The sequence below is a fragment of the Phoxinus phoxinus genome (assembly GCF_949152265.1).
Source record: "Phoxinus phoxinus genome assembly, chromosome: 20".
Lineage (NCBI taxonomy): Eukaryota > Metazoa > Chordata > Actinopteri > Cypriniformes > Leuciscidae > Phoxinus > Phoxinus phoxinus.
The window spans coordinates 22,247,702-22,272,577 of NC_136895.1; the positions used below are offsets into that span (position 1 = coordinate 22,247,702).

Below are 24,876 nucleotides of genomic sequence, written 5' to 3' on the forward strand. Positions count from 1 at the left end.
TGCAAACTTCTACAGGATCAGTATTTGGTTTACAAAAATTGAAAAATGTGAATCTTTGAATAGCATCTGCTCCAACAGGCTTTTTCAAAGTGTTTTTGTTTTGTTATCTCATCCAATCTTCTGGATTCTCTCATTTTCACCCTCCGTGTCCCGAGCTTTATCATTGTCCATAGTGCCGAAGAGCTTCAAAAGCAGTCTGAAGATGTGTGGTGGTTTATAAACCGTGTTGCTGGATGACATCTGAAATAATGGCAATATAAATTCACAGTGGAGAAAACAGATATAGAGGAAATATGAAATTTACAGTTTTTTTAACCAATTTTACTTTAAAATGTAGATGTTTGAAAACCGCCGAACTGACCCCAAACCAGCCCAAATTTTGTCCACATGGCCAAACCCTTTCCGCACAATCAAATTCAAAACCGCCCAATCTGGCAACACTGGTAATCAAGTTCCTCTGTTGCTGAAGATCATTAATGTGTTGTGACGTCACGTCATCACCGACACCTGGCGAAACTAACTTTTTTTCTACACTCACAGAGCTCTGCTCAGCGTGCAGTCATTAGGCTACTGTTTCTTTTTTTGTGTTATTGTTTTTGTCTGATTCAGCGACTCACGAATCTTCTGAGGTGAGTTGTGCAGTTTACAGAGTTTCGTATTTACCATAAAAAAAACACGGTTATTAACACGGTCATTTCTGCATTGTTTTCATTGCGTCGTTTCTGATGTTTGCAAGCTGAATATTCATTTAGTGTCATTTTAGTATTCGTTTAGTAGTTTTGTATACTTAAAAAAAATATGACTCAAATCATCTTTTTATGCCAAAACCACTTACATAAAGTCAGATCTGTGCTGTTGATCGTGTAAGGCTAGTTTCTGAACAGCTGATTTTATGTCAATAGTTCCTGTTTTTTCCACCTCATTCATTATGCTGATGTCTTCAATCCTATGTAAACTGCCACTTTAAAGCTAATTTCATCGACTATCTCTTTAAAAAATAATTTCATTTTCACTCTGTGATAAACCATCTTTCATGCAAAAACAAAACAAATCTAAAAACCAACAAACAAAAACTAAAAAAGTTGAACTGAATTGGCGTGTTATTTGTTGCTTACAAATGTATTTATCCTTCTGTTTTATTTTTATGTAGCCTATTATTGATATATTTTTATATTTGAAAATGGAATATGTTGATTATGTTAGGCCCTATTTATTTACATTTTTTTCTATTTCTTTGTCATTTGTTCATATGATAGATAAAATTACTTTATTTGTTACTTTATCCATCTATGGAAATGTAAACAAAACATTGAATGATTAAAATATGTGCAATAATGAAAACATCAGTTTGCTAACTGATTATATTTTATTTTAGCAGATCTGCTGTTCCTGCCACAGAGCTTGAAGCTCCTCCCACATGTAGTACACCTATAAATGCTGGAATATTCCCATCAAGTGAAGAAGACAGTTGAACATTGAGAACATGAGTGATCCAGAGCCCTGCAGAATGGAAGATGAAGATACTGAAGAACAAAGAGGTTGGTGTTTATTCTTTTTATTCATTAATGATAAATGAATATTAAATTAATAAAACTGAATTTACTGAACTAAAAGAGCTGTGAAATAACATGTTTAAAGTATCAAATAATATACAGGACACTGGAGCCTGAAACTAAAATATTATTTTCTATCTTTTTTTATTTTTTTTCCCCGATAAAGTTACTAAATAAAGTTTAAAATAAATAATAAATAAAAAGTTATAAATTAAACAAGTTACTGATACACTTCTACAGTTTGTGTAAAAGCTGTGACTGGATTCAATTGGCTAATGCTTATAATAGGATAATTTAAAGGAACACACCGATACTTTAGCTTATTCACCGTATCCCCCAGAGTTAGATAAGTCCATACCCTTTTCATCTCCGTGTGTGCCGTAACTCTGTCTGACGCACCCACCGCTAGACTAGCTTAGCACAAAGACTGGAGGTAAACGGCTCCAGCTAGCATACAGCTCTTAATAAGTGACAAAATAACGCCATTTTCCTATTTACATGTTGTGATTTGTATAGTCACAGTGTGTGAAAATAACAAGGTCACATGAGACACAGCCATCGTCTGACCGTATACATACTGGGAACTATATTCTCAGAAGGCGAAGCACTGCTACTTCTGCGGAGTATAGTTCCCAGTAAGTATACGGTTAAAAGATGGCTGTGTCTCATGTGACCTTGTTATTTATACAGGCTGTGACTATAATAATAATAATAATCTTTATTTTATATAGCGCTAAAGAGCATCTCAAAGCGCTTCACAAAAACATAAAACATACAAGTAAAAAAACTGACAAATATGAATACATTAATAACAGAAAAAACCTGATAAAATACAAAAATTTTAAACAATGAAATGTACGATAAATAACAATAATACGGCAATTTTAAAGAATTCTATAACATTATATAAAAGCTACCCTAAACAAATATGTTTTCAAGGATGATTTAAAAACACTAAGTGATTCAGCTTGCCTAATCTCCACAGGCAGGGAATTCCAAAGTTTTGGAGCATTCGCCGAAAAGGCCCTATCACCCATGGATTTAAGTCTAGTATTAGGGACAATTAAAAGGCCATCCGAGGAGCGAAGATCACGTACAGGTGTGTAAGGGGTTAAAAGTTCAGTGATATAAAGAGGTGTCAGTCCATGCAAAGCCTTATAAATAAGCATTACATTTTTAAATCAATGTGAAATCTGACAGGGAGCCATAAGGATTCAAGTACAGGAGTAATGTGATCCCTTGTCCTGTTTCCAGACAGAATTCGAGCGGCAGCACTCTGTACCAACTGTAGTTTGTTAAGGGTAGCTTTTGAGACCCAGGCCAAGCATTACAGTAATCAATTCGAGAAAATACAAAGATGTTAATTAGCTTTTCAGCCACAGGGAGTGACAACATGGAACGCAATTTGGCAATATTTTTTAGATGAAAAAATGATGTCTTGACAGTTTATTGAGTTCTCTGAACATAGTGAACAAATGTAAGGTTACTATCAAATATTCAAATATTCATATATTAAAATGTTTCATTTTGTTTGAAATTGAAGTGTAGAACCTTCTACACTTAAAGTTGGAGACCCAGCCTTACGTAGCTGGTGGGGTGAACCAACGAGCATTAATTTGGTCTTGTCACTGTTCAGACAAAGAAAGTTACTGGACATCCATTTTTTATTATCTCAGAAGTGCATACAGAAATATAGGACACAGCCACGTTAACATCAGGTTTTGAATGTATATAAACCTGTGTCATCTGCATAAAAGTGAAAACTAAGACCAAGTGATCTTAAAAGTTGACCCGCAGAGGATAAAGGCAAGTATACGGTCCAAGATAGAACCTTGAGGAACACCAGATTGCACTATACCAATATAGTAGACCTGCAACCACTCATAGCAACAAACTGCTTTCTATCAGAAAAATAGGACTTTAACCAGCTGAGTGCAGTATCAGAGACACCACAAACAGATTCTAACCGAATCAGTAAAACATTATGATCAACAGTGTCGAAAGCGGCACTAAGATCAAGAAGAATTAGAATCGAGAGACAGCCAGAATCAGAAGCAATTAACAAGTCATTTGTGACCTTAACTAATGCAGTTTCAGTGCTGTGGAGTTTCCGGAATCCTGATTGAAGGGGCTCATAAAGATTATTTGCAGCTAGATGGGAGTGCAATTGAGTACCAACAATTCGCTCTAAAATTTTGGCGAGAAAGGGAAGATTGGAAATGGGATGAAAATGATTTAGATTGTCAACGTTTGTGTCTTTTTTTTTGTTACGGGAGTCAAAGCAGCAGTTTTAAATGTTGCTGGCACCACACCAGTGCTCAGAGAATCATTCATAATATTCAGTACAACAGGACATAAGGTAGCAAAACTAATGGAACATTGGAACAGATAAGTTGGTAGAGGATCAACAATGGAAGTGGCAGCTTTCATTTTTGAAACCTCATTACAAAGTGAATCAAAGTCCAATGTTGAAAAATGTGAGAGAAGGGTACCGGAAAATTCAGTAGTGATCGTGTGAGAAAGAGATGAAGGCAGAGCAGAGATGATACATTTACGGAGGTTTTCAATCTTCGAGCTAAAAAAATCAAGAAACTTATTACAAAGATGAGTCGAAGCAGGAGCAGTAGAATAACTGTTACATTTAAGTAGTTTGTTAATAGAATTAAACAATTGTCTTGGGTTATTCTGATTGTTGTCAATTATCTGTGCAAAATAATCAGACCTGGCCAATGCAATTTGGGACTTCTATTCAAGTAAGTGTTCCTTCCAGGCCTGGTGAAAGACAGTCAAGCCAGACATGCGCCACCTGCGCTCCCTTGAACGACAGGATGCCTTCATAGCATGCAGGTTCTCATTATACTAGGGAGAGGAACGACCAAAGGAAACCAGTCGTGATTTCAAGGGAGCAAATAAGTCCAGGCCAGATGAGAGAACATAATTAAACGTGAGAACTTTGTCCTCCAGTGCATCAGATGACGAAAACACGCTCAAGGAGGAACCAATAAAATCAGAGAAATCAGAGGGTTCAATCGATCTCCATTTACGATAATTAAGAATGCGAGAACAGGTAGTGTTTATGTCAGGCAGTTCCATATTTTAAAAAAATAGACAGATGATCAGACAGCCCTAAGTCAGAGGTGTACAACTGTGACACAAATGAGCCGTTTAAAATCACCAAGTCATGAATATGGCCTTTATTATGTGTGGGACAGTCCACGAGCTGGTTCAGATCGAAGCACTCCAATAAAGATAAAAACTCTTTTGTTGTTGTAGAATCTTTTTTGTCCATATGGATGTTAAAGTCCCCCAAAATTAAAGTTCTCTCAAATTTGAAGAATATCAAGGACAACATATCTGCAAATTCAGATAAAAAGTCTTTATTGTTGTTAGGAGGCCTGTAGACTGTAGCTATGGCAGTAGAAGTGGGGGCAGATACACTCAAAACAAGACATTCAAATGAGTTAAACTGTGGAAGAACCACAGGACTCATGTTGATTTGGTTATTATATAGTACAATAATACCCCCACCTCTGCCAGAGGAATGCATGAGATCAAATAATCCATATCCAGCAGGAGTAAGTTCATTAAAAAGAAAACCATCGGACTCTTTGTGCCAGGTTTCTTGTTAAACACACAAGATCCAGTTTCCGTTCTGTAATAATGTCAGATAGTATCATAGCCTTGTTAATGACAAATCGTGCATTGAAAAGCGCCGAATTCAACAGACGGGGAGCAGATGAAGCCAGAGAGGCCGCTTTCTTGCGCTTAAGAAGCGACAGGTTTTTGAAATTAACCCCCCTAGGCCTACACAACAGCGTTTGAGATTTGCAGAGAAATGCAGGATAAGTAACAGTGGATGCAACAGATAAGGAAAAACTGCGTCTTGAAGAGCGATGTATATAGCGCGTCGGTCTCAGTATTCCAACCTGACAGAGTGCGTGTGTGTCATTCGCCAGATAAAAGTTACCCTAAAGGTTCGACAGTTGGCGAGCAGTGTACTTTAAGGCCATGTTAGGGAAGTCCACACCAGCCGGGACTCCACAGTTGTGCAAATCCTGGGAGGGACAGCAGAAAAGGCGATTCCAGTGAAGAACAGTCAACGACAAAAGCAGTAATCCAAAGAGTGAAGCGTGATTCCACATCATACAAATCGTAATCCAACGGGTGAAGCGTAATTCCTCCTCACGATAAAATAGGCTTTCTTCGTGACGTATACTCCAAAAACTCTTAATAAATGCTTATCAATAACAATAAAATTATAAAAACAAACGGAAGAAAGGAGCGGCAGCCAAGACGTGCCAGCGTACCCTCTCAACCGGAAATCAAGTGTGGCGGACAAATCACAACATGTAAATAGGAAAATGTTGGCGTTATTTTGTCACTTATTGGGAGCAGTATGCTAGCTGGAGCTGTTAACCTCCAGTCTTTGTGCTAAGCTAGGCTAGCGGTGGGTGCGTCAGACACAGAGTTACGGGATGCACGGAGATGAAAAGAGTATGGACTTATCTAACTCTGGGGGATACAGTGAATAAGCTGTATATGAATGTAAAAAAAAATCATTACATTAATTAAATATCCAAGAGATTTAGTCAGAAACATGATATTTGTGTCTATGTTCTTGTTACATTAGTGTTAACTTAATGACATTTCCTTTTAAATTTTTAAGGATATACAGAAAATAAACTCCCTCATGACTCTACATAGGATAACTGGTTTGAAGAATAGATTAATGAAAATAACATTTTGTTTTAATTTATTTTAGGCTTAAATGAACAGAATGAGGAGAGTGAAGACCTGAGTGAAGGAGAAGAGAAACGTCATCATGTCAAAATTGGTGAAAAGTCTTTGAATAGAGCCAAAATTTCTTGCCCTCAGTGTGGAAAGAGATTCCCAAACAAAACAAGTCTTAAACTTCACATGACAGTTCATGGAGAGAAACTGCACACATGTGATCAGTGCGGGAAGAGTTTCAGACTAAAATCAACCCTTAATAATCACATGAAGATCCACACTGGAGAGAAGCCACACACATGTGATCAGTGTGGGAAGAGTTTTGCACGCAAACATCACTTTAAAGAACACATGAAGATCCACACTGGAGAGAAGCCACACACATGTGATCAGTGTGGGAAGAGTTTTGCACGCAAACATCACTTTAAAGAACACATTATGATCCACACAGGAGAGAAGCCGTACACATGTGATCAGTGTGGGAAGAGTTTTGCTTGCAAATATCACTTAAAAGAACACATTATGATCCACACAGGAGAGAAGCCACACACATGTGATCAGTGTGGGAAGAGTTTCACACGCAAATATCACTTAAAAGAACACGTTATGATCCACACAGGAGAGAAGCCACACACATGTGATCAGTGTGGGAAGAGTTTTGCTTGCAAATATCACTTTAAAGAACACATTATGATCCACACTGGAGAGAAACCACATACGTGTGATCAGTGTGGGAAGAGTTTCACACATAAAGGATCCCTTAATGGACACATGAAGATCCACACTGGAGAGAAGCCGTACACATGTGATCAATGTGGGAAGAGTTTCACACATAGAGGATCGCTCAATGGACATATGAAGATCCACACAGGAGAGAAACCACATACGTGTGATCAGTGTGGAAAGAGTTTCACACATAAAGGAGCCCTTAATGGACATATGAAGATCCACACCGGAGAGAAACCACATACGTGTGATCAGTGTGGGAATAGTTTCACACGAAAAGGAGCCCTTAATAATCACATGAAAATCCACACTGGAGAGAAGCCGCACACATGTGATCAGTGTGGCAAGAGTTTTACACGTGCATTCAGTCTTGAATTACATTTGCGTTTTCATTCTGGAGACAAATCGTTTTACTGTGATCTGTGCGAGAAGACTTATTTTTCAGAATCATCCCTAAAGATCCACCTGAAAGTTCATACAAAGCCTCACATGTGCTTTTTGTGTGGAAAGAGTTTTTCGCGGCTAGACACTTTAAAATCACACCAGAAACGACACAGTGGTGTGAAGAATCATGTGTGCTTAGATTGTGGGAAGACCTTTTTTAATAATGCTGAACTGAAACAGCACCAAAGAAAACACAGTGTAGAGAGAACTTACAAGTGTTAACACTGTGATACGAGAATCAGTCAGTCAGGAAACACGAATAAACCGAATAGGATCCACACTGGAGAGAAACCGTGCATGTGATCAGAGACAACCGTGATCAATTGTGAAAACTCTATGAGAACACTGTTGTAAATTCCTTGTGCTTTTAGCTGCCTGTGTAATATTCTCATAATTTTCATGAACAGTGTTTTTAAATGTTTCTTATTAAAATCGTTTAATTACTGCTATGTTGAATTATCAATGTTCTGGTCTTATATAGCGAATACAATTTGGCTTTTTTTTTATCGCTTCACAAGTATTATGTTACTACACCCTCTCTCACTCGAGCTCTCATTTCTTTGTTTTATCGCACTGATAAAAATGATTAAAAGTAAATCCTATATTAGTATTCAATTCACTGTTGCGCTATTTTGTGCATTTTCTGATCGGTCAGAAAACGATCAGTCAATTAAAAAAAAGAAAAATAATTATATATATAATACGATGACGTAATGCGAGGCGCATCTCAGAGATGGTACAAGACGGGCATTTGTGGTTAAAAAATATATATCTCTTTTTATATATATATATATATATATATATATATATATATAGAAAATGATAGATCGTTTCGCTAGATAAGACCCTTATTTCTTGACTGGGATCGTGTAGAGACTTTGAAGCTGCATTGAGACTGACATTTGAACCTCCTTCGAAGATTTGAGTGGTTGGTTGCCATTGAAGTCCATTATATGGAGAAAAATCCTGGAGTGTTTTCCCCAAAAAACTTAATTTCTTTTTGACTGAAGAAAGAAAGACATGGACATCTTGGATGACATGAGGGTGAGTAAATTATCAGGAAATCTTTATTTGAAAGTGAACTAATCCTTTAAGACCTGACCAAATTTGTGTTTTATTTTGTATGTTTGGTGTGGATGATTATTTCAGTGTTTGGAGTGATCATTTTACAGTCAGAATGGGAATTGGGAATCGATCACAAACTGGTGAAGCCATTGTATAGTTTCATTTCTCTTTTGACATTTACATTTGCAAATCGAATTTTAGTTACTTTTAGTTTAGAGAGTTTCACTGTTAATATAGCAGCGTAAAGGCCTCTGTTAACCGCAGTAAACTACACCATCACCATAAATCTATTAACAGTATTTAATTATAATCTGTGATAAATCATGTTCAATGTAAAAACAACAAAAAACTAAATGACAAGTTAAATGATGATGAACTCAGTTAGAATGACATTGACACTTAATTTGTTTATCGGGTCGCGGGGGCAGCAGTCTAAGCAGAGATACCCAGACTTCCCTCTCCCTAGCCACTTCCTCTAGCTCTTCCGGGGGGACACCGAGGCGTTCCCAGGCCAGTCGGGAGACATAGTCTCTCCAGCGTGTTCTAGGTCTTCCCCGGGGTCTCCTCCCGGTGGGACGCGCCCCGGAACACCTTCCCAGGAAGGCGTCCAGGAGGCATCCGGAACAGATGCCCGAGCCATCTCAGCTGACCCCTCTCAATGTGGAGGAGCAGCGGCTCTACTCTGAGCTCCTCCCGAGTGACCGAGCTTCTCACCCTATCTCTAAGGGATCGCCCAGCCACCCTGCGGAGAAAGCTCATTTCGGCCACCTGTATCCGGGATCTTGTCCTTTCGGTCATGACCCAAACATCGACCGCATTACTGCAGAAGCTGCTCCGATCCGTCTGTCAATCTCCCATTCCATCCTTCCCTCACTCGTGAACAAAACCCCAAGATACTTAAACTCCTCCACTTGAGGCAGGAACTCTCCACCAACCTGAAGTAGGCAAGCCACCTTTTTCTGACTGAGGACCATGGCCTCGGATTTGGAGGTGCTGATTCTCATCCCAGCTGCTTCACACTCGGCTGCAAACTGTCCTAGTGCATGCTGAAGTTCCTGGTCTGAAAGGGCCAACACGGCAACATCATCTGCAAAGAGCAGAGACGAAATCGTGTTGCTCCCAAACCAGACACCCTCCGGCCCCTGGCTGCGCCTAGAAATTCTGTCCATAAAAATTATGAACAGAACCGGCGACAAAGGGCAGCTCTGCCGGAGTCCAACAACAGAAGTCTGATTTACTGCCGGCAATGCAAACCAAGCTCCTGCTTCGGTCGTACAGGGATCGGACAGCCCTTAGCAAAGGACCCCAAACCCCATACTCCCGGAGCACCCTCCACAGGCCGCCACGAGGGACACAGTCGAATGCTTTCTCCAAATCCACAAAGCACACGTGGATTGGTTGGGCAAACTCCCATGATCCCTCCAGCACCCTGTAGAGGGTATAGAGCTGGTCCAGTGTTCCATGGCCTGGACGAAAACCGCACTGTTTCTCCTGAATCTGAGGTTCTACTATCGGCCGTATTCTCCTCTCCAGTACCCGGGCATATACTTTCCCAGGGAGGCTGAGAAGTGTGATCCCCATGTAGTTGGGACACACCCTCCGGCCCCCCTTCTTAAAAAGAGGGACCACCACCCCGGTCTGCCATCCCAGAGGCACTGTCTGCAACTGCCACGCGATGCTGCAGAGGCGTGTCAGCCAAGACAGCCCCGCAAAATCCAGAGACTTGAGGTACTCAGGGTGGATCTCATCCACCCCCGGTGCCTTGCCACCGAGGAGTTTTTTGCCTACCTCGATGACTTCAGCTTGGGTGATGGAAGAGTCCACCTCTGAGCCCTCAGCCTCTGCTTCCTCAATGGAAGACGTAACTGCGAGATTGAGGAGAACCTCAAAGTACTCCTTCCACCGTCTGACGACATCCCCAGTTGAGGTCAACAGCTGCCCACCTCCACTGTAGACAACGGTTTGCCAGAATCTCTTCGAGGCCAGCCGATTGTCCTTTTCCATGGCCTCACCGAACTCCTCCCAGGCCCGATTTCAGATCAGGGGGGCCGTTCCTCCCAATCACGCCCCTTCAGGTAACACTGTCGTTGCCCACGTGGGCGTTGAAGTCCCCCAGTAGAACGACGGAGTCTCCAGTCGGAGCATTTTCCAGTATCCCTCCCAGAGACTCCAAGAAGGTCGGGTACTCTGCACTGCCGTTTGGCCCGTAGGCACACACGACAGTGAGATACCTATCCCCAACCCGTAGGCGCAGGGAAACGACCCTCTCGTTCACCGGTGTGAACTCCAACACATGGCGGCTGAGTTGGGGGGCTATAAACAAACCCACACCAGCACGCTGCCTCTCACCATGGGCAACTCCAGAGTGGTGAAGAGTCCATTCTCTCTCAAGGAGTGTGGTTACAGAGCCTAAACCGTGCGTAGGGGTGATTCCAACTATCTCTAGTTGGAACCTCTCAACCTCACGCACAATCTCAGGCTCCTTCCCCGCCCGTGAGGTGATATTCCACGTCCCTAGAGCTAGTTTCCATGTCCAGGGATTGGGTTGTCGATGCCCCCGCCTTCGACTGCCGCCCGATCCTCTCAGCACCGACCCATTACCCTCCCTCCTGTAGGTGGTGAGCCCACGGGAAGGCAGCCCTACATCGCTCCTCCGGGCTGAGCCCGGCCGGATCCCGTGGGGGGAGGCCCGGCCACCAGGCACTCGCATACGAGCCCCCACACCGGGCCTGGCTCCAGAGTGGGGCCCCGGCTGCGCCATACCGGGCGACGTCACGGTCCTCGATTTATTTTTCCTAATAAAAGGTTTTTTGAGCCACTCTTAGTCTGACCCGTCACCTAGGACCTGTTTGCCTTGGGAGACCCTACCAGGGGCATATAGCCCCGGACAACATAGCTCCTAGGGTCATTTGGGTACTCAAACCACTCCACCACGTTAAGGTGGCAGTTCAAGGAGGGGTCGTTTTAGCATATACCACAAATTCTGTAATGTGAGTGACCAGCAATATTAACTTTAACCTATACCTTTGGTATTAGGGCCTTAATATAGACATGATAAAAATGTACTGAGACCAAGCAAAAAAAAAGAAGTCCAGTTTCTTCCTCTACTCAACGTTTCCATATGCCCAGTCGTCGTTGAGGCGATGGCGCACTTTCTTGTATATCTCTGACATGACTTGCTTTTTCTCCATTGCCGCCCCAGATACTTTGTCTAGACTTTGAGCAGCTTGAGCACATATAGCTGCATCATGGCCTGGTTGACCTTCAACGCCCTCTTCAGGATGGCAGTTGATTTGAACACCACCAACATCTTGAAATAAGAGACTAATTGAATTGATCACTAATGGATGGATCTATCCAGCTTATGTTATTGGTTTGAATGCTTGGTTTGTGTGGTGTCTCACCATGGTCCTGGAGTGCTTCCATTTGGTGAGTTTATTGAAGATGCGCAACAGATTAATACAGGAGAACTGATTAAAATCACCAGCTTCCTGTAATCGAAACACATCAAATTGATGAAAGATGCAGTGTGGTGAAATCCAGAGCCCAGATACTGCCGAAGAGAGATGCAGGACGCCATTTTTTTCTAATGCATCCCATAAAAATAAATAACATTTTGTTTTATATCTAATAATGTAAACCAGTTCATGTGAGGGTTTTGAGTAGAACCAATATCTAGACGAGCTCCTCACTATGATGTGCGTTTGTGTACCTGCTAGATGTGGTCGAATTTGAAGTAGCACTACTGTTTTTCATACTCTGAAGAAGTGTACTGCTAGTGTACTGCCATAGTGCGTCTCCTTTGCTCGTTCTGCCATGCGTTTCTAATCCATGTTATTTTTGAAGTTGAGGTTTATATTTGAAGTTTATTAATCATATTAGGCTGTATCGCTGTTTTCCATTCACAAATTAAAGACCTCTTAAAATGATAATTAAGACGTTTGTTAAATCATTTGAGATATTGAAGACATTTTATTTGCACTTGTGCTCTTAAATAGATTTTACAGTTTGCACGCATCTATTTTTGGTCGCAAATGCGAGTGAAATGCTCACACTGTCGAGCCCTTTGTTCAAGTTAATAGAATAACTGATTGATTCAGTGTCGTCTGACTCATTCAGATTACTAAATCATTTAACTCCACAGAAGAAAATCAGATCAACTATCACTTTAAATATAATTTACCATTGCACAGATGCATTAACGCTTTCTGATACTTGTTTCAATTATAATTTATTTATAACATTTCAAAATGCCTTGGAAACCACAATGAGAAGGAAGATGTGCTTTAATAAAGAATAAGATTTTTTTAACACAATTACTACAATATACATCTCCATACAGCACAAAAGAAAAATCCAATCGATACTTCAAAATATAGTTGTGTTTTAAACTTTATTGATAGGATGATTTGTAAATTGACATTGATTTGCAAAACATAAAGAAAAACTCTATTAACACCTATTCACATTGTATCATAAGGGTTGTTTAAGTTCACCATCTATTGACCACATGGGAGAATCGATTAATCATACAGATGGAGATTGAATGTTTTCTGTCTGTTTCCTCATTTTCTGTTCAACTTTCATGGATCTGAAGTGATCAACCAATACAGCAACGGTAGCCACGCCCACCAGAACAGAGAGGACCAATCGGATCACAGCTTCAGTAAAACTACAACACCAGACAGAGTCTGAGAGAAGAAAAATAAAAACACCCAACCATTAGTGCGCTCAATAGCTCATAAAATGTCGTAATATGCTTGCACCAAAAGCAAAAGGTATTTAAATAATATTAGCAAAATCTATTTTTTATGGTGTTTTCCTAAATAATGCCTCACTGCCTGGAAAATACCATATCACACGCATTGATATACCTGAACATGGTTGACAGAGTTGTGTGATGTCGTCCAGATGTGTGGTCTGGTTGCTGATGGGATTGTTGATCACACAGCTGTAAGTGTTTTTATCCTGATATTCCACCTCCAGAGGTAGAGAGAGACTGATGCTGAGATCAGACGCACTGATGCTGGACAATACACTGATTCCTGCGTACCAGGAGAGAGTCACGTCACTCACATTCACCACTGAACACACCAGTGAACATCTGGACTCTGATGATCCAGATGATGATGAACATTGTGAAGAGTTACTGATAATCTCAGGTACAGGCAAAGGAGATGGGAAAGATGTAGGAGATGGAAAAGATGTGGAAGATGAGGGAAGCTCGATGAGGTGAGACTCGTCTCGATCACTTGGAGTTTGACTCTCCTCGTTTTGTGTGATTGTAGTGATGACAGGTGTTAAAACAGCTGCTTTCAAACAAAAATCAACAATTGAAAGATACACAACAAAATGCATGAAAGTAAGAGAAATAAAGGGTAAAAGGCAATGTGACAGTGATATTTATCTCACCAGTGATATTTATCTCACCATCTACAATAACCATGAATATCTCCCGCAAGGTTCTTCTGGAGCTGCTGATAGACACTGTATAATATCCAGCATCACTGAATCTGGTGTTTGTGATGGTCAGAGATCCAGTCGGATGCAGTTTCAGTCGGTCTCTGAATCTCCCATCCGCATCAGGATACGTATGAATACTGTGTTTATAGACTTTAGCAATACATAATTTATCAGTTCCGAACTCCCATGTTATGTCATCATTTCTCTGAATGCTAACATCAGTGTGTAGAGTGACAGAATCTCCCTGCATCACCAATATTATCTTTACTCCATCCGCTTCCACATCTGCAATATATTTATATAAAAAGAGTTGATGGGGAAAAAAACTTTTAAAATGTTTAAAAAAGGAAATGTTTGTCACCATAATTTTTTACTGCATGTTCATAAATCTGAGAACACAAATTCTAGATGGCATGAAAGCAAAGCGAGATTCAAGATAGCCAAGAGATTCATCAATGCACTTGCAAAACGCATTTATTAGAAGCAGAATAACTAATAATAATAATTTAAAAATACACTCACCATGAACACATATAAAACAAGTCAACAAGGTCCACATAAACATTTTTGAAAGACTTGACCGGTGTTGTGTTCTAGTGTCCGAGTTTAGTGGATTTAGAAGAGCACAGAAATATATCTGATAACCCTCTTACTGTTATGAGAAGGTTTCCACTGAAAATTACCACAAGATTAGAAGAATTGGGTTCGCTACAGTCTCTGATTTGCAGAGTAATCAGACTGAAGGTTTGATCTCAGGTTATCATCATTATTACTCACACACTGCAACTGAAACTAAAGTAACCGCTTCTTCTTCTGGGCAACTTTCAAAAACAACAATGAAAGGTCTTGTGTTACTACTATTACTGTGTTACTATTGGCTCATTTCACCATGGTTCACTCTCGCATGCTTTTCAAAACCTTCTCTCTTCTCAACCCTCCTCCTCCTCCTTCTTCAACCCTGACGATCTTGCCACATTCTTGATAAATAAAACAACCTAAATCAGCGGCCAATTTACCAATCCACAAACTGACACACACATTTTACCAGCTAACACACTAATTCTACCCTCCTTCTCTCTACTTTCAGAGGCCGAAGTCTCCAAACTCCTCCGTTCCAATAGCCTTATCACCTGTCCCCTTGATTCCCACTAACCTACTTCCAACCATTTTATCCTCATTTGTACCCGCACTCAGGCACATCATAAACATCTCTCTTCACACTGGTATCTTTCCCACAGCATTTAAGCAGGCTCGGGTAACCCCACTGCTTAAGAAACCCACTCTAAATCCAACACATCTGGAAAAATACAGACCTGTATCTCTTCTTCCATTCGTCGCGAAAATACTTGTTTTCAACCAGATCTCTTCCTTACGCAGAACAACCTCTTGGACAACAATCAGTCTGGTTTCAAAAGCGGACACTCAACTGAGACTGCCCTTCCAAATTCTCAGTTCTCATCCTGCTGGATCTGTCTGCTGTCTTTGATACAGTTAACCACCAGATCCTCCTGTCAATCCTAAAGATGAAGGGCATCTCGGGAACCGCACTCCAATGGTTCAAGTCTTACCTCTCAGGTAGATCTTTTAGGGTGTCGTGGAGGGGTGTGGTGTCTAAGACCCAACATCTAGCTACTGGAGTGCCTCAGGGCTCCGTGCTTGGACCACTTCTCTTCTCCATCTACATGACATCACTAGGATCTGTGATTCAGAAACATGTTTTTTCCTATCACTGCTACGCTGATGACACACAACTCTACCTCTCATTCCAGCCTGACGATCCGACGGTACCTGATCGTATCTCAACCTGCCTGGCAGACATTTCTGAATGGATGAAGGACCACCACCTTCAACTAAACCTTGCAAAGACAGAGCTACTTGTGGTCCCGTCCAACCCAACACTTCATCACCACTTTACCATTCAGCTAGGCTCGTCATCCATTACTCCATCAATGTCAGCCAGGAACCTTGGAGTTGTAATTGATGATCAATTGAACTTCACAGACCACTGTTAGGGGGTCACAGCTTAAGGACCCAGGACCAGATATGATGAAAGAAGACCAGGAGTCGTGAGGTTCAATCAAATAGATAATTTTTTTACTGAAGTATAGTTTGCAGTTTCATCGGTAGAGCCAGCGTCAAAGTCTCACGAGGAGGTCGCAAGCCAACTCTACCTTACACAAAATCTCACACCAGTTATACCATTTCCAAGGGCAGGAATGACATCAGTATACATGTTGGCAACTTCTGATTGGCTAAGAAAACAAAGTCTAAACAATTCTACACTTATGGATAGATAGGATGGTAAGTGACATTGTTACGTTCCTAGAATAGCTAAGGGCATGACGGAACGCGACATGAAATAAATAAATTCCAGGATATGTTAACCCTGCATGGGGACGATGTTGACCACTGCAACCTTAACTTAGTCAGCAGAAAACAGACATAGAGTCATCTGATGAGGGTCTTCTTTTATTAGCTTATTAACTGTTTTCCCAATACAAAGGGCTTGTTATCAAGGTTCTCGTTCAGGGCAATAAAGATAAGTCACAGACACATGAATGCACTTAGAAAGATATTAGTAAAAATGCTCACAGCAGCACTTGATCAAAAGTATATGTGAATCACTCATTGAATATAAAAATGATTATATGAGCATGCTTATACTTGATTATTAATTTTATAAGAATGATGTAAGCACTCAAAATTATATATGTAGGCCTAGATATATTGAAGAGACAAGGGATTCTGACCCCAACCTTTCACCACATTGCTAGAACTGCCCGGTTATGTAGATTTGCCTTGCACATTAGGAGGATCAGGCCCTTCCTATCAGAGCATGCTACACAACTCCTTGTCCAAGCGCTTATTCTATCCAGACTGGACTATTGTAATGCTCTCCTGGCTAGTCTTCCAGCTTGCTCTGTCAAAACTCTGCAACTGATCCAGAATGCTGCAGCAAGAGTGGTCTTTAACAAGCCGAAGAGAGCACGCTAAATTTTCAAAATTGACAGAGTGTGTTAAAGATATAAAAGATTGGATGACGCGTAATTTTCTTCTATTAAATCCAGACAAGACAGAGGTACTACTTATCGGTTCAAAAAACCGCCCACAAAACCTCTCACAATACAACTTTAACATAGTAGGATGTCCTGCTACTTTATCCTCTACAGTAAAAGACCTGGGTGTCATACTAGACTGCAACCTGTCTTTAAAAATCATATTTCATATGTTACAAAAACGGCCTTTTTCCACCTTAGAAACATTGCTAAGCTACGTAATATGCTATCAGTTTCTGATGCAGAAAAGTTAGTTCATGCATTCATGACCTCAAGACTAGATTACTGTAATGCTCTATTAGCTGGTTGTCCTGCATCCTCAATAAACAAGCTACAGTTAGTCCAAAATGCAGCCGCTAGAGTTCTTACTAGATCAAGAAAATATGATCATTGTAGTGGAATTTTCCTTATTACTCTGTATTTCAGTGATTTTAATGAAGGCCCATCTGTTTTCTCACTTACAGTGAGAAGGGGCTTTGTGTGGTAATTTACTGTGGTGGGGAGTCAGTGAGGATAAGGAGAAGCACATGGTCAAAGGGGTCATCTTGAGTGCATTTGTACTTTATAGCCTAAAGGTTAAGAGGGCATTTACCCCTCGTGAGCCGGTTAAAGAATAAGGAAGACAGACTGGTATCTATCTGTCTCTCTCGGAGGGGAGGGAAACAAGTAAAGGCCTTGAGGGGAATAAGATATAAAACAGACAGAGACTGCTTTTCCCTTATCTCTCCTCACTGACTCGCTTCGGGGTATTGGTGACGAGGATCACTCTTGCAAGAGGAATAAATACTTTTATAACTTTTAAAGATTCTGAGTGTCCCTTATTCAGTGATGATGTTTGTTTGAATATTTGCCACAACATCATATAACACCGATCTTATCATCACTACATTGATTACCTATAAAGTTCCATATTAGTTATAAGGTATTGTTACTGACTTATAAAGCCCTAGACGGCTTAGCTCCAGTCTATTTAACGGATCTTTTATCGCCCTATAATCCATCGCGCTCTTTAAAGGATTAGTTCACTTTTAAAATGAAAATTCTGTCATCATATACTCACCCTTAAGTTGTTTCAAACCTGTATGAATTTCTTTCCTCTGCTGAACACAAAGGAAGATATTTAGAAGAATGTCAGTAACCAGACAGTTTTTGGTTCCCAATGACTGCCATAGTATATTTTTTTCCTACTATGGCAGTCATTGGGAACCAAAAACTGTCATGGTTACTGACATTCTTCTAAATATCTTCCTTTGTGTTCAGCAGAGGAAAGAAATTCATACAGGTTTGAAACAACTTAAGGGTGACTATATGATGACAGAATTTTCACTATAAAAGTGAACTAATCCTTTAAGATCACTAAATTCGAGGCTTCTGGTCGTACCTAGGATATCTAAGTCCACCAAAGGAGGGAGAGCATTTTCACATTTAGCTCCAAAACTCTGGAATAGCCTTCCTGATACTGTTCGTTGCTCAGATTCGCTCTCCCAGTTCAAAACTAGATTAAAGACGCATCTCTTTAACCAGGCATTCATATAAATGTTTTAATCTTACAGTTAAATCCGGCCTCTAGTTCATAACCGCCAGAGGAGAACTGTCCCCCGACTGAGCCTGGGTTCTCCCAAGTTTTTTTTTTCTCCATTAGGTGACCTGATGGAGTTTTAGGTCACCATTGGGTCACCTGATGGAGTTTTTCGTTTCCTTGCCACTGTTGCCTTTGGCTTGCTCAGTTGGGGATATTCAATTTAATGAATCAATCAATAATACTATTGATTAGCATTACCAAACATGGACGTTTTATTATTATTTTAATTTAATACTGTGAAGCTGCTTTGATACAATCTGTATTGTGAAAAGCGCTATACAAATATTCTTGACTTGACTTGACTTGACGTCACTCCTCTCCTCACAAAATTGCACTGGTTGCCGCTTGCATTAAATTCAAGTCACTGACGTTTGTTTGCCTACAGAACAACCACTGGCTCTGCTCCCTTTTACCTAAACTCATTACTCCAGACTTACGTGCCATCCAGAAACTTGCGCTCTGCAAACAAGTTGTCTTGTGGTACCATCTCAAACATGCACAAAATTCCTTTACCATGAATGTTCCCTGCTAGTGGAATGATCTGCCTAACTCAACCAGAGCTGCTGAGATAGCCATTTTCAAGAAACGGGTGAAGACGCATCTTTTTCGGCAGCACTTGATCCAGTAATACTAACACTTTCTCTTCTCTTCTATTTTTTTTAAATAAAAATTCATAAAAAATTAAAATAGTTTTTTTTACATGTACTGCATTAGAATAAACAGAGAATGATCATATCACTTGCATATTGTTGTCTTACTGTTAGTTTAACTGCTTCTATTGTTCTCATTTGTAAGTCGCTTTGGACAAAAGCGTCTGCTAAATGAATAAAAATGAATAAATGCAAATAATCTGTTTCTACCACAAAATCTTATAATAAAGTGAACTGTCTGCTGATGATCCTGTAAGGCTTGTGTTGTTAGGAGTGTCACTATTAACAGCTGTAAGGCCTCAATTTCATACCAATACAGTTCTTGTTTTCACCTCATTCATTATGCTGATATTTTCAGATCACCTGTGAAATGCTACTTAACATGCATTGGTGTCAACAGACTCATGCAAACGTGATAAACCATTAACAGTATTTGATGCACAAAAAAAAGAAAAAACATTTGCTCCTCCAGCAATTCTCCTCCTAAAACAATTTACCAGTGAAGCTCCTCCCACAAGAATTTACCAATAAATGCTGGGCGATGTTCATCAGTCTTCAAGTGAAGTAGAACAGCGACAACATCAGGAGTGATCCAGAATCCTGCAGGATGAAACCTGGAGATACTGAAGAACAAAGAGGTTGGTGTTTATTTTGGATTATGATTATTTATTAATGATGCTGAAGAACATTAAGATTATGAAACTTAAAGCAATTATACAAGCTGTGAAATAACATTATTAAGGTAGCCAATAACAATTTTATCTTGATCGATATACGGCTTATGCGATAAACGCTGATGGAAGCGTTATTTGCCGAATAAATAATGAATTGCATTTTGTCTAGCAAAATGTAAGTTAATGTATGTTTGATAGAACCACATTTTATATAGAAATACACACGCATACTCATAAGATCTTTTTGTAAAATCTTGTCACTTCCAATGCTAATTCTAATTGTAAAATTATGCACCCATTGTATTATTTTTTGTGTTACGTTTATGTTAGATGGAGTTGGTCAAAATTATTTAATTGTTCTCACTACAAAAACATGGGATTTGTTCCCACTAACCAACGTAAAAAGAAAATGGTTTGGAGAATGGAGGGACGGATGAAAATTAATCTGTTTTTACTTTCCTATTAGACCTAATGGAAGAGAACAAGGAGAGCGAAGAACTGAGTGAAGCAGAGGAGGAACATCATGATGACAAAACTGGAGAAAAATATTTGAGTTCCTCACAAACAGCAAGGAATCTTTTACTAAAAAAAACAAAACAATCTTTCACCAGCCCTCATTGTGGAAAGAGCATCTTATGCAAAAAAAGTCTTAAACATCACATGAAAGTTCATAATGGAGAGAAACCGCACACATGTGATCAGTGTGGGAAGAGTTTCACACACAAAAAAACCCTTAATAATCACATGAGAATCCACACTGGAGAGAAGCCACACACATGTGATCAGTGTGGAAAGAGTTTCTCACGAAAAGAGCACCTTAATGTTCACATGAAAATCCACACTGGAGAGAAACCGCACACATGTGATCAGTGTGGGAAGAGTTTTACACACAAACAAACCCTTAATGATCACATGAAAATCCACACTGAGGAGAAGCCGCACACATGTGATCAGTGCGGGAAGAGTTTTACACGGAAAAGAACACTTCAGAGACACATGAGAATCCACACTGGAGAGAAGCTACACAAATGTGATCAGTGCGAGAAGAGTTTTGCATATTCAGACAGTCTTAAATTGCATCTACGTCATCATTCTGGAGAAAGACAGTTTTACTGTGATCAGTGTGGAAAGTTGTATATTTCAGCATCATCCCTGAAGAGTCACATGAAAGTTCACACAAAGGAGAAGCCTCACACGTGTTCTTTGTGTGGGAAGAGTTTTAGTCGGCTGAGTGCTTTAAAACTACACCAGAAAATACACAGCGGTGTGAAGGATTACATGTGCTTTGATTGTGGAAAGACCTTTCTTAGAAATGGCTCACTCAAACAGCACCAGAGAATTCACACTGGAGAAAAACCTTTGAAGTGTTCACACTGCGACAAGAGATTCATTTGGTCAGGTGACCTGAAAACACACGAGAGGATCCACACCGGAGAGAAACCTTATGAATGTGAGAGAAACCTTATGAATGTGATCAATGTGGGAAGAGTTTCACACATAAAGGAAACCTAAGGATTCACATGAAAATCCACACTAGAGAGAACCCGCACGTGATCAGCGCTTGAGTATATCTGTGTTCATTTGCTCTTCAGCTTCGTCTCACGCAGCTCAAATTACATTTTACATTATTGACTATGAGTGGGTTATTTGAAACAATCGTACATTTTAGATGTTTCTTTTCAAAAACATAGAACTAGCAATGTTCATTTTCTCTCATCATATTTTTGTCAACAGAATCGTGTCACTGACATGGAAATGATTTCCGTAAACATGTTTTCTACTGTAGCCATACAAAACAAATAAAACCACAAAATGATTCTTGCTGTTGGTTCTTCAAAGTTTGCTGAAAAGATAGTCAGCTGCTGTATTGATGCGTTGTAGTAGCGTGTCATTTAGCCTACATACGTTTATTTTTATTTTTTTACATTTTGGGAGGAGTGCAATTTACAAATGTGGTTTCAACAACCAGAGGCATTTACACTTGTCTCGTTTCATTTGGAATGAGTCTCAAACCACTTCCTGATGCGGCGGATTTAAATCCGTCTCAAAAGTGTTTCGGAGGGCATTTACACCTGGTCTTTACACAAGCGGATAGCTATCCATTCAAAGAAAATGCACAAAGTGATCAGGTGTTAACAGGCCCGTTGATGCATATACTGTTTTTGTTTTTGTTTTTTTTAAATGGTCTCCCACACAGAAAGGAAGCAGAAAAACTGTATAAAGACGAGTGTGATTTGTATTTGCTCTGATATATTGATATATTGCTGATATAACAATAAAAATATATTGCAGTTTTATACTCTTTTAGCAGTTTTCTTGACTCAAAGTAATGCTTCTAACTCACACTAGATCTGTGCTGATGGTCCGCTTGTTTCAGGAGTGCCACTGTTAACAGCTGCTGACTTCATGTCAATAGTTCCTGTTTTCACCTCATTCATTATGCTGATGTCTTTAAACATCTGCATAATGCAACTGTAAACTGCCACTTTAAGCTTGTTTCATAGGTTTCAATGGATGAAATAAACTACAACATTACCATTTTTGAAATCTAGGCTACATGATATAAATCTCTTACAGTATTTTTTTTTTTCATATGATAAACTGCTTCATGGAAAACTGAATTTGTTTATGTTTATGCTTCGGTTTCATTATTTTATATTATTCTGTTTTATTACATATTTTTTTATAAATTAAATATTTTTATTACGGCATTTATTTGTATTTTTTCTTTGTTATTTGTTCTATTTATTTTATCTGTTCATATGACAGATAAAAGTATAAAAAAAAGTTTATATTAAATCGACCAATAAACAAAACAAAAATATAGAGAATGAATTTGTATCAATCCATCTATAAAAATATAAACAAAAATTGTAATTATTAAAATGTGTGCAATTTTAAAAACATTGATATTAGCAGATTTGCTGTTCCTACCACAGAACTCGAAGCTCCTCCCACAGCAATTCAGTGAAGCTCCTCCCACAGCAATTTGACAGTGAAGCTCCTCCCACACCTATAAATGCTGGATTATTTCCATCAAGTGAAGAAGACAGTTGAACATTGAGAACATGAATGATCCAGAGCCCTGCAGAATGGAAGATGAAGATACTGAAGAACAAAGAGGTTGGTGTTTATTCTTTATTCGTCATTAATGATTAAAGGGGTAGTTCACCCAAAAATTAAAATTAGGCCATGATTTACTCAACCTGAATTCATCCTAGGTGTATATGACATTCTTCTTTCAGACAAATACAATCGGAGTTATATTTTTTTTTAAATGTCCTGGCTCTTCCAAGCGTGATAAACTGAACTGAATCGAATCTAGAGCCTGAAACTGAAATTTTCATTTCTATCTTTTGTCAAAAAATGGTCAGTGAAAAGTTTTTTTTAGGAAAAATGCACACCAAATATTATTTACATTTATTTGATATCTGGTTCAGAATTTTTGCAACTGCGTTACTAAAGTTTTGAATGTGTAAAATTAAGCAAAACCTGATTTAACTGGTAAATGTTTTCCATTGTATCAATTTACAAGTAACCTGAAGTTATTTTTCTGAAATTTTGGTAACAGGTTTGATAAATGCGTCTAAAAAAAACTACAGTTTGTGTAAAAGCTTTTTTGTTAAAAGTTATATATCTGAGAGATTGTGTTGGAAACATGGGATTTGTGCCTATAATAATTTTTTTTAAATTGAAGAAAGTTCATGGAAAGTTCCAATTACATATAAATGATTTCATTTTGATATTCAAAATTCATCGTACCATAGTATTGTAGTTGTGTTCTGGTGTTATGTTAGTCTTCACTTCCTCGTTTCCTTTTCATTTTTTTACAGATATACATGACAAACTTTTTTTTATTATTATTTCAGAATTAATGGAACAGAACAAGGAGATTGAAAAACTGAGCAAAGGAGAGGAGAAACATCATGTCAAAACTGGAGAAAAATCTTTGAAGAGAGCCACAAATTCTTGCCTTCATTGTGGAACGGGATTCCCAAACAACAAAAGTCTTGAAATTCACATGACAGTTCACACTGGAGAGAAGCCGCACTCATGTGATCAGTGTGGGAAAAGTTTCACACAAAAAAAAAACCTTAATGTACACATGAGAATCCACACTGGAGAGAAGCTACACACATGTGATCAGTGTGGGAAGAGTTTCACACACCAAAAAAAACTTAATGTACACATGAGAATCCACACTGGCGAGAAACCACACACATGTGATCAGTGTGGGAAGAGTTTTACACAAAAACAGCACCTTAATGTTCACATGAGAATCCACACTGGAGAGAAACCACATACATGTGATCAGTGTGGGAAGAGTTTCTCACACAAACAAACCCTTAATGATCACATGAAGATCCACACTGGAGAGAAGCCGTACACATGTGATCAGTGTGGGAAGAGTTTCACACAGGCCATCAGGTTTAAATCACATCTATTTTCTCACTCTGGAGAAAGACCATTTTACTGTGATCAGTGTGAAAAAACATATTTGTCATCATCATCCCTGAAGAACCACCTGAAAGTTCACCACACAAAGGAGAAGCCTCACGTGTCTTTGTGTGGGAAGAGTTTTAGTCAACTGAGTAATTTAAAATTACAACAGAAAAGGCACGGTGGTGTGAAGAGTTATATGTGCTTTGATTGTGGGAAGTGTTTTATGACAGAAAGTGAAGTGAAACGGCACCAGAGGATTCACACTGGAGAAAAACCTTACAAGTGTTCACACTGCGACAAGAGATTGAGGTTTGCAGGAGATCTGAAAGTACACGTGAGGATCCACACCGGAGAGAAACCGCACACATGTGATCAGTGTGGGAAAAGTTTCACACGAAAAGGCCACCTTAATATTCACAGGAAAATACACAATAGAGACAAGCCACACATGTAAGAGCTCACATTGTCATTCTGGACAAAGACAGTAGG

General features: G+C 39.4%; 2 protein-coding genes across 6 annotated transcripts; one reads left to right on the forward strand and one right to left on the reverse strand.

The window, feature by feature from the left end:
* Nucleotides 1–499: 499 nt before the first annotated feature.
* Nucleotides 500–8,192, forward strand: LOC306988483 (uncharacterized protein). Of its 4 annotated transcripts, none has more exons than XM_079593484.1 (4): nucleotides 500–629; nucleotides 1,376–1,538; nucleotides 2,539–2,652; nucleotides 6,316–7,902. In XM_079593484.1, the coding sequence occupies exons 2-4, from the start codon at nucleotides 1,484–1,486 to the stop codon at nucleotides 7,674–7,676; spliced, it is 1,530 nt and encodes a 509-aa protein (XP_079449610.1). In that variant the 5' UTR covers nucleotides 500–629; nucleotides 1,376–1,483; the 3' UTR covers nucleotides 7,677–7,902. The 4 variants fall into 4 exon arrangements, with proteins under 4 accessions (XP_079449610.1, XP_079449612.1, XP_079449613.1 ...); XM_079593485.1 differs by having other exon boundaries at nucleotides 549–629; nucleotides 1,379–1,538; nucleotides 6,316–7,908; XM_079593486.1 differs by lacking the exon at nucleotides 2,539–2,652 and having other exon boundaries at nucleotides 6,316–8,192.
* Nucleotides 8,193–12,787: 4,595 nt separating this feature from the next.
* Nucleotides 12,788–14,766, reverse strand: LOC306988361 (uncharacterized protein). Of its 2 annotated transcripts, none has more exons than XM_079593296.1 (4): nucleotides 14,505–14,766; nucleotides 13,932–14,267; nucleotides 13,394–13,828; nucleotides 12,788–13,210 (listed from the first exon to the last, which is right to left on the reverse strand). In XM_079593296.1, the coding sequence occupies exons 1-4, from the start codon at nucleotides 14,545–14,547 to the stop codon at nucleotides 13,047–13,049; spliced, it is 978 nt and encodes a 325-aa protein (XP_079449422.1). In that variant the 5' UTR covers nucleotides 14,548–14,766; the 3' UTR covers nucleotides 12,788–13,046. The 2 variants fall into 2 exon arrangements, with proteins under 2 accessions (XP_079449422.1, XP_079449423.1); XM_079593297.1 differs by having other exon boundaries at nucleotides 13,932–14,132; nucleotides 14,505–14,710.
* Between the last annotated feature and the right edge of the window lie 10,110 nt (nucleotides 14,767–24,876).